The sequence below is a fragment of the Toxorhynchites rutilus genome, chromosome 3 (genome assembly GCF_029784135.1).
Source record: "Toxorhynchites rutilus septentrionalis strain SRP chromosome 3, ASM2978413v1, whole genome shotgun sequence".
NCBI classification, from domain to species: Eukaryota; Metazoa; Arthropoda; class Insecta; order Diptera; family Culicidae; genus Toxorhynchites; species Toxorhynchites rutilus.
Window position 1 is genome coordinate 204,013,341 of NC_073746.1, and position 13,673 is coordinate 204,027,013.

At 38.2% G+C, this 13,673-nt stretch overlaps 1 protein-coding gene across 14 annotated transcripts in view; it reads left to right on the forward strand.

Annotated features, from left to right (window-relative positions):
• LOC129780194 (cytospin-A) overlaps positions 1 to 13,673 on the forward strand; it is a 139,818-nt gene that overhangs the window by 88,412 nt on the left and 37,733 nt on the right. For all 14 annotated transcript variants that reach the window (XR_008743860.1, XR_008743861.1, XR_008743862.1 and 11 more), the window contains 2 exons: positions 2,757 to 3,611; positions 3,670 to 3,979. Coding sequence is in view for 11 of the 14 variants with exons in the window: in XM_055788207.1 (XP_055644182.1) it covers positions 2,757 to 3,611; positions 3,670 to 3,979 (1,165 nt within the window). In the remaining 3 variants the exon portion in view is untranslated. The remainder of the gene's footprint in view (positions 1 to 2,756; positions 3,612 to 3,669; positions 3,980 to 13,673) is intronic.

A 13,673-nucleotide genomic window follows, 5' to 3' on the forward strand; every position in this document is an offset into this window, starting at 1 on the left:
TTGAAAAAAATATCTTTAAATTCTGTATCTTTGCAGAAAATCTGTAATTTGACTGTAATTTGGCAAAAAATCTGTAAAATACAGAATATTCTGTATATGTGGTAACCTTGAGAATGGCTAATAACTTTGTAGAAAATATTATTGTTGTACATTTTAAAATCTCAACAAGACGATGAGTGTGCACAAGATGAAAATAAAAAAGTACCAAAAGTACAAAATGAAAAATTCGGCAAGTAAAAAAACGTGAACAGCGATTTAACACGAACGAAGTCATCATCAAATTCATGTCCAAACATGCTCCTGAAATTTTACTGTATAACCAGCTTACCCTTAGGTTGCAAGTTCATATGTGTTCTGCAATACATTGGAGCTTGAATGATAATGTATTCAACTTTTAATTTAATTCAACAGATTACAAGATATTTACGTAGTTAAATGAAGTGAACTAGAATAACAGACATTCCATGCCAAACCGATATAGTGGTTCTCAGATATTCGTGAATAGTGGTAGTTTTGTTCTTTATCGCAAACTATTAGACCCGTATTTTTTAAATTTTTTTAAGGTTACTATTTCCGTGGTCTAAAACATATTTTTTTTCTCATTTTTTCCAAAAATCGTTTTTTTTAAATTCAAAATTTTGAACTATTATAATGATTTTGATGATCAACACACCAAATTAAAGTCAATTAGCTAGGGAAAAAATTTGACTTGTAAAAATTTTGTATTTTGATTTTTTAATTATTGCTTGTATTTGTTTTTTGTTGTTTTCGTGGTCTCGGGACCGAGGGCGCTATATATTTTTATATTTTTTCTTGAAAGCTGAGATTTTTTACATGACATATTTCGAAATCAGTAGGCTTTTTTTAGTTTTTGAGTTATTTATTATCCATTGAGGAATTTAAAAATTTCGAATATTCAAAAACATTTTAGTAAAATCCTTGTGTAATGCGTCCAAGTGAGTGACAAATGTAATATAACATGATCTTGAAGCTTTTGTGATAATTTGGACAAACGCATAAACTGAGGATATTCTCTTCAGCTGAATTTGAAGTTTTGTTAGAAGGGCCGATATTATTCATATTGTTTCAACCAGTTGTAATCATCACGCCCCTCTGATTTCGAAAAATGTTATGTAAAAAAGCCTTAGCTTTCCAGAAAAAATATAAAAAATATGGATTTGATTTTTTGGACAGCCTTAAAATGGAAATGGGCACCCTAATAAAGAAACAAAAAATACGGATCTAATATCTTGCGATTAAGAACAAAATTACCACTTTTCACGAAAATCTGAAAACCACTATATCGGTTTGACATGGGATGACTGATAAAGTGATTGAGAAAGAATGTACAAAATGCTTGGTCATCCATGTGCATGGCGTAACAAAATATTTTTTATTATTATTTCAGGAAACTTGAGATGGAATTCGATGACCACCACGAGCCTCTTGCATAGCAATATTTTCAGCTTTTTTGAATTTGTGTTTTAGCTGCAGGGTGACGATTACAACTAGATTGAAACAATATGAATAATATCGGCCTTTCTGACAAAACTTCAAATTTAAGCTTTTAAATTTTAGAATATCCACAGTTTATGCACTCATCCAAATTATCACAAAACTTCCAGATCATATATTATCATATGTCACTCACTTGGACGCATTATACAAGTATTTTACTAAAATGTTTTTAAATATTCGAAATTTTTAAATTCCTTAATGGATAATAAACCAATACTATATCCATTCCATGGAATGAGCCAAGATTTTTCTGTATCATAGTGACTTTCAACACTTTTGGCTGGTTTATCACATTACTTCCATTTTTTTGAAGAATGTCGGGAGTGTGAATTCAACTCATGGCCTTTTGCGTGAGAGGTGAGGATGGCACCACTACGCCATATCGCCTCGGTGAGAAAATAATTATTCATTTAACCAACTGCAATGTTTTCAAATTGATAATTATTAGTTAGAAAAAAACTAAAGATAGGATTTTCATAGAAAGTGGCTATGGGGGTCTAAGGTATGATTTATTTCTGGAAAAGGGGTCTCTTGCCCAAAACAGTTTGAGAACCCCTGGCTTAGATGGTCCAAATTCTCCCCTTTTCCTCTACTGAAAACGTGACTGATGTCACCGCAGCAGAAGTACACATGCGCCGAAGACCGATAGCTGTTTGCACTAATGTCTTTCGAATGCAGTGTTCTGTTTCCGTGAACGAATCTTACAGCTTAACCCTCAAAAACACATTTTTTTATTTATCTAAAAAACCCATTCCACTTTTATCTCGAATTTCCGACTTTCAACATAAAATACTCCTAGCAGAAAGCTGCTAGCATAAAACCAATGTGTATGTGTGATAGATGAAAATATTCTAAAGACGTTCTAGTGGGGGTGAACATTGAAAATTATGTCTGAATAATTTGAAAAGAAAATCCGTGAAGCCCATCTAAAGGCGGGTCTGGGTTGTAGAGGATTAAGTAATTTTTTCGTATTAGTGTCAGTTTTGTCAGTTTCTTCGAAAAAAATGTTCGTTTTCACATGCAACTTGGAAAAACCGCAATAGAACTAGTTGTTACCTAAGACGAAAACTGCATTACAAAAAACATGATTGGAGTCAATTGAAGCGCTGAATTAAAAGATTTTGCATCTGTTTTTTTCTTTGTTTTTAAGAGGCTTCAAACTTTGCACTCAAATCGCCTCTGATTTTGCTCGATATCCAGTAATAAATATATCAATGTTATCATTACTTTAATTTCAGATGGAAGAAACTCATTACTCTACGAACGAAGAACTCCAAGCCACACTCCAAGAACTTGCCGATCTGCAATCACAGATTATTGAGCTTCAGAGCGACAACGAGAGGTTGGCGGAGGAAAAGGACGTTATATTTCAATCTCTCTGCAGACAAACTGAAAAATTGGAGGATTCCAGAACGCAGATTGGAACTCTACAGAAACTGTTGCTTCGTGAACCCAACCAACAGGATGGCGGCTCCACGGAGCGAGAGCAGAAACTCGTGGAATTGCTGAAAAATGCTCAAGATGAAAGGGAAAGCCTTATGCTTAAACAGGAGGAACTTTATTCCGAACTAAATGAGCTCAAGGCAGCTTTGGAAGATACAAACAACGAGAAGATGAGACTGCACGGAAGAATAGGAGTACTGGAATCCACGATTGATGCAACAAATGCAGAAAGAACTGAAATTGATACGCAGCTTTTGCAATCCAAGGAGGATAGTTCGGTCAAACAAATTGAAATTAGCCGACTGACGACGTTACTTGAAAACGCTCGGGCTAAAATCGACGAATTAGAGCAGGATAGAGCATTGGGTGATAAATCTGATTTAGGAGAACTGTTAGATGTAGCTAGGAAAGAGAAGGATGCGTTGGAAATACAGGTGGCATCACTTCAAGAACAAGTTTCAATAAGCCAGTGTGAAATCCAGAAGTTGAAGGATCAGCTTGCGCGAATGAGCGAAGAATGTAAAGTTGTAAGAAATAATGCCAAATGTGTAATTTCCGATTTGGAGTACAAGCATGAGACCATAAAGCAGGAAAAGAATAAAATAGTCAGTGATTGTCAGCAGCTCCAGGAAAACGTGAGCGAACTACAGGTAAGATCAGCACACGATCCATTGAATTTATCGTAATCATCAGGTGTGTTTTATACAGGTTCAAAACAAATGCCTTATCGAAGACAAAGGTCAGCTAGAAGCTCTATTATCGGAGGCCCAGAAACATCTGGGTGAAACCGAACGACTACTTGCCGAAAAGACTGATGATTTAAACCAAGAGATTAGCTTAAGAAAACAAGAGAGCGAAGAATGGGAACGTTTCCAGTCCGATTTACTGATGACCGTACGTGTCGCGAATGATTTTAAAACAGAAGCTCACAATGCACGGGAACAACTTGCGTTGGACAACAAAGCCTTGCGGGAACGTATTCGCCTAATGGAGCAACAAATAGAGAAGCTTAACAAACGTGAGTACTTTTTATTTCAACGTGTTTTTTTTAACATTCACGCTCATGAAGCGAGAAGTTTGAAATCACGCTAAAAATAATAAACTCAGTAGTAATCTCTGCACTTGAGGATAATCGTTAACACAGTGGTACAGTAACGTCTCGATTATATCACTGGGCGTTTTTATCACGTCTCGTTTATATCACTCTCGATTTTATCACTGAAAATGTTTCATTTATATCATGTTTTTCGAAACAAAAGAAATTATATGCTAATTTTGATTCGTTGTTGAGTTATTGAACAAAAAATGAGGATTTCCTAATTTTGATAAGAAAACATGATGCTTTCGTCTGTTGTTTCAACGATTGAATGGCTTGTATACTGCTAAGACTATCCGAGAAAATAAAATAGTGATCAGGTGGTAAGGACTCAATGGTCTTAATTGCATGATATATTGCAGCCAGTTCGGCAACATAAACTGAACGAGGGTCTTCAAGTTTATGGAAGCTAGTGTAATGTTCATTAATGATACCAAAACCAGTGGATCCGTTTATTATTTAACCATCGGTGAAAAACATTCTTGAAGAATTGTAGAATTTTTAGTTATATTTTGAAGCGATAATATTAGGAACTAGCTGACCCGGCAAACTTCGTCCCGCACAAAATTTGTTTGTTGTTGTTTTTTTTTTATCCAAAATATATATTTTTATTAAGGCTCATATGGCGTCAACCTGACGGGGCCGAGAGTTCAATATTTCGACAATGTTTGCCTTATAACTATGTTAGTAATATATAACCGATTACTCGCGGTTGGCTCGAGGTTAGTATTACAAGTGTTTTCGTAATTGTGATGTTGCTGTCTCCAATGCTCTGTACCTGTGCCCGACACGGGATACTTCCTTTTGGGATGCAGCTGACCATTAATCAGCAACGCCCCCTAGTCTGTACCCCATATCTAGCGTGGTGCGTCTTCTCGACTCGAGGAATCCAGGATAGAATGGTCACTAGCCGGCGCAATCATCAGCTCGTGTAGAGTTGTCATGAGCGGTACAACCTTTGGCTCTTGTTGAATCATCAGTGGACTGCACAACCTTTGGCCCGTGTATCTGTAAAGAGTGTGTGTATGTATTGCCGCGACTAAGTAAAAGTTTATCGATCGGATAGGAGGGATATGAAACGGGGACACAATGAAGGAAACATCATTAAACGTTGACATCGGCGTTTCTGAGGAACAGGTATAGATAGAGCAGAAGATCAGGATCACATGCGCTGCCAACTAACGAGTGTGTCCTGACGAGGAATGTGAAAAAATTCGTTATAAGCAATTTGCCTTTCAAAAAGTGTGCCTTCTGAAGCGCCCACCTGAGCTAGCGAGTCCGCTTTCTCATTCCCCGGAATCGAGCAATGAGAGGGAACCCATGCTAAGGTAATCTTGAATAATTTTTCGACCAAAACACTCAATAGATGTCTTATTCTTGTTAGGAAATAAGATGAGCGTTTATCAACTTTCATTGAACGAATTGCCTCTATTGAGCTGAGACTGTCTGAAAAAATAAAATATTGTCCGATGGGCAATGTTTCAATGATCCCTAGTGCGTAGTATATCGCACCCAGTTCAGCGACATACACGGAACAAGGATCTTTGAGTTTGAAAGAGGCACTGGAATTTTCATTGAAGATGACGAAGCCAGTGGACCCGTTTATGAATGAACCGTCAGTAAAGAACATTTTATCAGATCTAACTTTCCCATATTCTGCCGAAAATATCGGTGGAATAGAATCGGAGCGTAGATGATCTGGGATTCCATGGATTTTTTGTCGCATGGACAGATCAAAATTGACAGAGGAATTGCAAAAGTATGGGAAGCAAAATTGGTTGGAGATGCCCGGTGAAGGGTGCACTTCATGGGTAAGGAAATCATGGTACAAAGACATAAAACTTGACTGAGGAGTCAGTTGGAGTAGATTTTCGAAGTTATCAATCACCAATGGATTCATGATCTTGCAACGGATGAGAAATCTGTAGGATAATTCTGTGAATCGAAGAGTAAGCGGGGGTACTCCTGCCAAGACTTCGAGACTCATCGTATGTGTCGAATGCAAACACCCCATTGCTATACGCAAGCAACGATATTGTATTCTCTCCAGCTTGAGAATATGAATCCTGGCAGCTGATCGGAAGCAAAAACTGCCATATTCCAACACTGATAATATCGTTGTTTTGTACAACTGAATGAGGTCTCCTGGATGGGCACCCCACCATGTTCCGGTTATTGTTTGGAGAAAATTGATTCTTTGCTGGCATTTCTGTTTCAAATACGCAATGTGTATTCCCCATGTACATTTAGAGTCAAAATATACTCCGAGGTATTTGAAAAACATCGAGTGCCTGATCGCTTTACCGGATAGGTGAAGCTGGAGTTGGGCGGGTTCGTGCTTCCTGGAAAAATCGACCATTTCAGTTTTCTCCGTAGAGAATTCGATACCCAGCTTTAGAGCCCACGTGAACAGGTTGTTCAGGGTATCTGGCAAGGATTTTTGCAGAATGGCGGGATTAGTACCCGTGATGGAAATAACTCCATCGTCTGCAAGTTGTCTCAGCGTGCAGTTTCTAGTTAGACAATCATCCATATCATTGACGTAAAAACTATACAAGAGGGGGCTTAGGCTGGAGCCCTGTGGTAGGCCCATAAAACTGTATCGAGAAGATTTCAAGCTGCCATGATTGAAAAACATGTGCTTTTCTGAGAGTTAATGTTATCAATACCTTCAAACATTCACGTTTTCTTACTATGAGCAAGTTCATGGGTTCAATCGCAGAACTGTTCATTGATTGATCTTCTATTCGACCCCGTTGAATTTACCTTTTACTTTAAAATTCCTAGTATTTCTAACAAAACTCATCATTATAATATCAGATTATTTTCAGACACAATTCTAGTTCAAGATTTTTCAAGCACTTGCAAATAACATGTTGCTCCGTTACATGAAATAAATGTTTTATACAGAAAATATGATAAAATGAAGACAGCCCCAAATCGGACAATTCCAAAACCTTCACATGCAAAATTTGGTTTGATTTGCTTGATTAATTCTCGAGTAATGCAGAAATTTGTGTTTCATTTCGATGGCAGCCCCCCTCTAGAGAGGGAGGGGGGAGGATGGAGTTTTTGGAGTCCATTGGGGTATACTGTTATTCACTCTATAAGGAAGATTGTTCGACTGATGAACGATGTTTGAATATGAGTAACTTTATATACATTATAGAGGTACCTTAAAGGTACCTGACTTCATATACCTGTACAGAGGTAGCTTGAAGATACCTGACTTTATATACAGGATTTTCCAACTTTAAATTCCGAAAGTAAATAATAAAACACACTTAGAATTCGAATTTCGATGAAACTTTTATTTCAAATCAATGAACACAACATCATTCAAATGTCCACCTAGGGCTTCCTCGCACACCTTGATCCGGAACAGGTAATTTTCGATGACTTTTCGGCACATATGGGGCGGTATCTCGGTCATAACTTCACGAATGTTGTCTTTCAAATGTTCAAGAGTTTGCGGAGAGTTGGCATAGACACGGTCTTTCGCATAACCCCACAAAAAAAAAGTCTAGCGGGTTCAAATCGCATGATCTGGACGGCCAATTTTCATCACCAAAACGCGAAATTATGCGTCCCTCAAATTTCGTTCGCAATATGGCCATGTTCGGTCGTGTTGTGTGGCACGTGGCGCCGTCCTGCTGAAACCACATGTCATCCGTATCCATATCTTCAATTTGTGGCAAAAAAAAATTGGTTAACATGCGGCCATAGCGCTCACCATTCACAGTTACCGTCTCGCCGAAATACGGCCCGATGACTCCACCAGACCATAATGCGCACCAAACAGTGACTTTTGGCGGATGCAATGGCCTCTCAACAATCACGTGTGGATTTTCTGAGCCTCATATACGGAAATTTAGGGTGTTCACATAGCCACCGAGCTCGAAATGTGCCTCATCGCTGAAGAAAATTTGATGCGAAAATTCAGCATTTTGCTGCTGTTGTTCGTTCACCCAATCGACGTATGCCCGACGCATTCCATGGTCACCACGCTCTAATTTTTGTACCAGTTGGACTTTATATGGATGTAGGTGCAAGTCCAAATGCAAAATTCGCCACAATGATGTGTTTGACAAGCCCAATTGCTGAGCACGCCGTGGAATCGAAACATTCGAGTTATCCTCCACACTGGCAGCAACATTGCTGCGTTGCTGTTCGGCCGAACGCACATTACGATGATGCACAGGTTTCACAATATCCGCTACGGATCCAGTTTGTTCGAATTTACGCACTACATTAGCGATTGTGTGCTCTGTAGGCCGTCCATGACGATCAAAATCCGTCCGTAATGCTCGAAAAACATTTGTCGGGTTTTCATCATTTTTATAGTATAATTTAACAAATTGTGCGATGCTAAAACGATCCATATTGTAAAATGGCAGACATTCAACTAACGATATGACGCTTTGGTTGACAGCTATGTCAAACGGTTGTCAGCGCATGGCTGTATACTTTCGGAAGCCCGAAATGGAAAACCCTGTATTTGTACCCATAACGACCGGTTGATTCAACAAGGTGTATTTGTTGTTGGGAGTTCAATTCTACTGTTCGTGTTTTGATTGTGTAACACGAATAATATGTTAAAAGTTTGTATTAAGATAAAAAAAGATTTTTTAATATCGCTACGTTTTGTGTTAACCCACATGTCTTCAAATGTTTTTCATCGTAACTCCTAAACATATATTTTTACCATAAGGATGTATTTGGAGAGGTTGTTGGAAATTATAAGAAAATTCATGAAATTTCATTAACATGACGGTATAACACGACAAACATATTGAAAGGGAATATTTACTATAAAAAAGACAAGAAATTAAAAATATTTTTTAAAATGTCTCGAGAATGGCTACATTTAGAAGGAGATTTATAATGAGCTTTTTTCCTCAGTGTATATTTTTTTCATGTTTAGACATCAATACGCTATAACTCTTTCGGTACGACTCATAGTTTTTTAAATATAAATTATCAAAGATTTCTCCTACTAAAATCGATACGCCCTTTTCAAAAGTTACGCTTGAGTCAAAAAATTCCCAATTGCTGTGGAAAACTCATATTTCCTCCAACCCAAACGGAATACAAACTTTCATTCGAATCAAAAATACATGTTTTTAAAATCTGCATTTTTTGGACGATTTCATTTGGAATTGCACAATATGCCTAATTTGGTTTCATTTGCTTGATCAATTCTCGAGTAATGTAGAAATGTGTGTTTCATTTGTATGGCAGCCCCCCCTTAGAGAGGGGGGATGGAGAGTCTAACCAACATAGGAACATTTATTGCACCCGAAAACCTCAATATGCCTAATTTGGTTTCATTTGCTTGATTAATTCCCGAGTAATGTAGAAATTGGTGTTTAATATGTATGGGAGCCTCCCCCCCCCCCCCTTAGAGAGGGGGGAGGGGTCTCAAACTATCACGAAAACCTTCGCCGGCCCTAAAAACCCCTACATACCAATTGTCATGTTGATCGGTCCAGTAGTTTCCGAGTCCATAAGAATCAGACAGACAGACAGAAATCCATTTTTATATATATAGATTAATGATGATCGAAGATGATCTGAAATGTCTCGAGTTTCGTCCTTCATAGAAAGATCGAAATCAACGGAAGATCTGCAAAAGTTCGGAAAGCTAACATTATTGAAGATAGCGCTGAAGGTTTTATTTCTTGAGAAATATAATGAGAGTACAAATCCATGGATCTCGACCGTTGGTTCAATTCGAGAAGCTTCTTACAATTCTCAATTACTAATGGGTTCATGATTTCGCTTCGGATTAAGAAACGATAGGACAGATCCCAAAACCGGACCTGCAATGGTAAAACACCTTCCGGGACTTCAAGGCTTATGTTGTGTGTTGATTGCATGCATCCTAAGGCTAAACGCAAGCAACGATACTGTATCCTCTCCAGTTTAATGATGTGGGTTTCAGCAGCAGAACGGAAACAAAACGAACCATACTCCATGACTGACAGTATTGTAGTTTTGTACAGCCGTATTAAGTCTTCTGGATGAGCACCCCACCATATTTCAGTAACTGTCCGGAGAAAATTTGTTCTCTCTTGACATTTTTTGTTCAGATATGCAATATGTTTTCTTCATGTACATTTAGAATCAAACCAAACTCCAAGATATTTGAAGCTTGTGGGTTGAAAAATGGTTTTGTTGAACAATTGAAGCTGAAGTTCGGGAGGTTGGTGCTTCCTAGAAAATACAACCATTTCTGTTTTCTCAGTTGAGAATTCAATACCTAGCCAGCCCATATAGATAAATTATTTAAGGAAATTTGCAACGGTCTTTGCAAATCAATAGTTTTAGTTTTAGTATGGATACAACACTATCATCTGCCAGTTGCCTCAAAGTACATCCATCTGCAAGATGATTATCTATATCATTAATATAGAAATTATATAGAAGAGGACTTAAGCATGAACCTTGAGGGAGACCCATGTAGCTAGTCCTAGAAACGGCACAATTTCCATGAGAAAGTTGTTTGAAATTGGTGAAAATCGTTGGTTGTGAAGTTTGTCTGATAAAATTCTTATAGATACTGAGATACGATATCAGATACGCCCCTTTAATGTCTAAGAAAACAGAAGCCATCTGTTTTTTGTGTCGTCTGAATTTCGGAAGCAAGTAACGCGAGACAATCATTTGTCCCTTTGCCCCTGCGGAAACCGAACTGCGTATCTGATAAAAAGTTATTCGTTTTGACCCATTCGTCTAAACGTCGGAGTATCATTTTTTCCAATAACTTACGGATGCAAGATAGCATGGCTATTGGTTTGTATGAGTTATGGTGGGAAGCTGGCTTATTCGGTTTTTGAATAGCTATTACTCTCACTTGTCTCCACTCGATAGGGATAATATTTTGCTCAATAAACTTATTGAATAACCTTAATAAACGTTTCTTAGCGACGTTTTGAAGGTTCTTCAAAAGATTATATTTGATTCCATCGGAACCAGGAGCTGAATTATTGCACGAAAGAAGTGCAAGTGAGAATTCAGTCGTTGAAAACAATGGCTCGTTATTACTACTGGAAGACGATGTATCACGAGATATGTCTTCTGCAGGGACAAAATCCGGACATACTTTTTTGGCAAAATCAAGAATCCATCGGTCGGAATACTCTTTGTTTTCGTTTGTGTGGTTTTTGTTTCGCAAACACCTGGCTGTGTTCCATAGGGTACTCATAGATGTTTCCCTTGACAAACCATTGACATATCGTCGCCAGTAACTACGTTTTTTCGATTTTTGAATTTGGTCTCCAAAAGTTCATACTTATCAAAATTTTCCATTGAGTCATTTTTACGAAAATTTTTGAAAGCAGATATTTATTGAAATAAGCATCCGAGCACTATTTGTCCCACCAAGGAGCACCAGGGCGTTGGCGATGTTTTGCACCAGGGAAACGTTTCGTTTGAGCTTGAATGGCAGTGTGGTAAATCAAACTAGCAATGAATTCAGGTGAGCTTCAGGAGTCGAATTGATGCTCTCTGATGTTATATCAGCAAATTTTTCCCAGTCAATATTATGGGTAAGATCGTATACAACTTCGACCAATTTCTGTGGGCACATTTCATTGGCAATAGAAACAAGGATTGGTAAGTGATCGCTACCGTGAGGATCTTGGATTACTTCCCACATATAATCTAAAAATAAAGCTGACGAACAGAGTGACAAGTCCAGTGTACTTTCCCTTGCAGAGGGTTTGGGTACTCTAGTAGCTTCGCCAGTGTTCAAAATTGACAAATTGAAATTATCGCACAGATCGTAGATGATTGAGGAACGGTTATCATCATAGAGTGCCCCCCAGGCCACACCATGTGAATTGAAATGGCCCAAGATTAACTTGGGTTCAGGTAAAATCTCGATAAATCCATCGAGTTGGTTGCGTGAAATTCCAACTCTGGGAAGAATATACACAGAGGCAATGCATACGTCTTTTCCCCTTATTGTTGTTTGACAAGCGACTACCTCGATTCCTAGAAGCGATGGTATAGGGATTTTATAGAAGGAATGGCATTTTTTGATCCCCAAAAGAACGCTACCGCGTGAGTCTCTCCGGTCTAAGCGGATAATATTAAAATCATGAAAATTCAAATCCTCATCAGGGGTAAGCCATGTTTCACAAAGAGCAAATACGTCAGAATTTCTATTGTTGGCTAAAAATTTTAACGATTCGATTTTGGGTTTGATAGTTCTGCAGTTCCATCGAATAATTTTAATTGTATCTATATCGCTTATAGAACAATTAGGCATCGGGAGAGAAAATGGTTGCAAGGAGGGGCCATTTTTCTGTCAAGAATGCAAACAGTGCAGGAATCAAACTAACGATAATACTTTCAAGGGGCTCGGGAATGCTTAGAGCATCTAGAATGTGACTCGCAATACTTGGAAGGGAAAATATCCCAGCTTTGGAAGACCCGGACGGAGTGTTTACGTCTTTTTGTGTTCTCGGGGAAGTAAAACCAGGAGGTGTTTGCTTTTGAGTTTTATCATTTCCAGAGGATTTCTCAATTGGTTTAACATTTTCTTGCTTCTTACGAGGAGTCGGAGGTGTAAGAGGAGCGGAAATTTTTTCTTTTTCTTGTGCCTCCCAGTATTGACATGAATGCTTCTTCAATGGAAGTAAAATTTTCACAATCATCGGTTGGCAGAATTGCATAAGGGTTCTCTTATGCTCCAGGATTAGGGGTCTCTTTTGCCACAGCCCTTTCGAGCATTTCAGCATAGGTCGTCTTGGGTCGTTATTTGAGAGAGTTCTTAACTTTTGCTTCCCACGATTTAAATGCTGGACACGCAGTAAGATCGTGAACTTCTCCTTTGCAAAAAAATGCTGTTATCGGCATCTTCAGAGCATAATTTATCCTCATGCATCCCCCCACATTTTGCACAACGTATCTTGTTGCTGCAGTGGGAGTCTGTATGTCCCAATTGCTTACATTTCATACAACTCATTACTTTAGGTACGTAGAGGAAGCAAAACTTTTTCAATTTCCACGAATTGTGGAAGAGCTTTTTCGGGAAAGTTTACTCGAAACGATCCTGATTCGAAGTACTGTTTTCCTTTTTCAGAATGAGATACCAAATGCAATTTCTTACAAGCGAGTATCTTCATAGTATCAATGTTGGCATCCTTGAATCGACCTTTTCCTTCGTGTAATATTTCATCACACGTTAGACTAGGGTCGGTGATGACACCATTGATTTCAATGTCTTTATAATATTCCTCCGTAAAAAGTTTGCATTATGTAATCTCAGTGGCTTGCTTGCGGTCTTTGACAATCGAGCGAAGCTTGTTCTGTCTAATTAGCTTTATCGAATCGACCGTGCTATAATTTTTTGAGTTTTTTTTTTAAAAAGTTATTTTTAATGGTGGATCGGGGTTTCCCAGCACTGGGATAGTTGGGTCATTATTAGGAATGGGAGGGGAAGAGGGACAGTGGTGTTTAGTAAGATCCACTTCCATTGTGAAAGCAAGAAATAAATTTCTTGTTAATGAGGACGATAACAACAAGAAGAAAAAGCAAAAAGAGGGTAGCAAAGAGCAGAACTTAGCCTACCTGTTTCCGAAAAGAAACTCCAACAAGATGGGTAGCT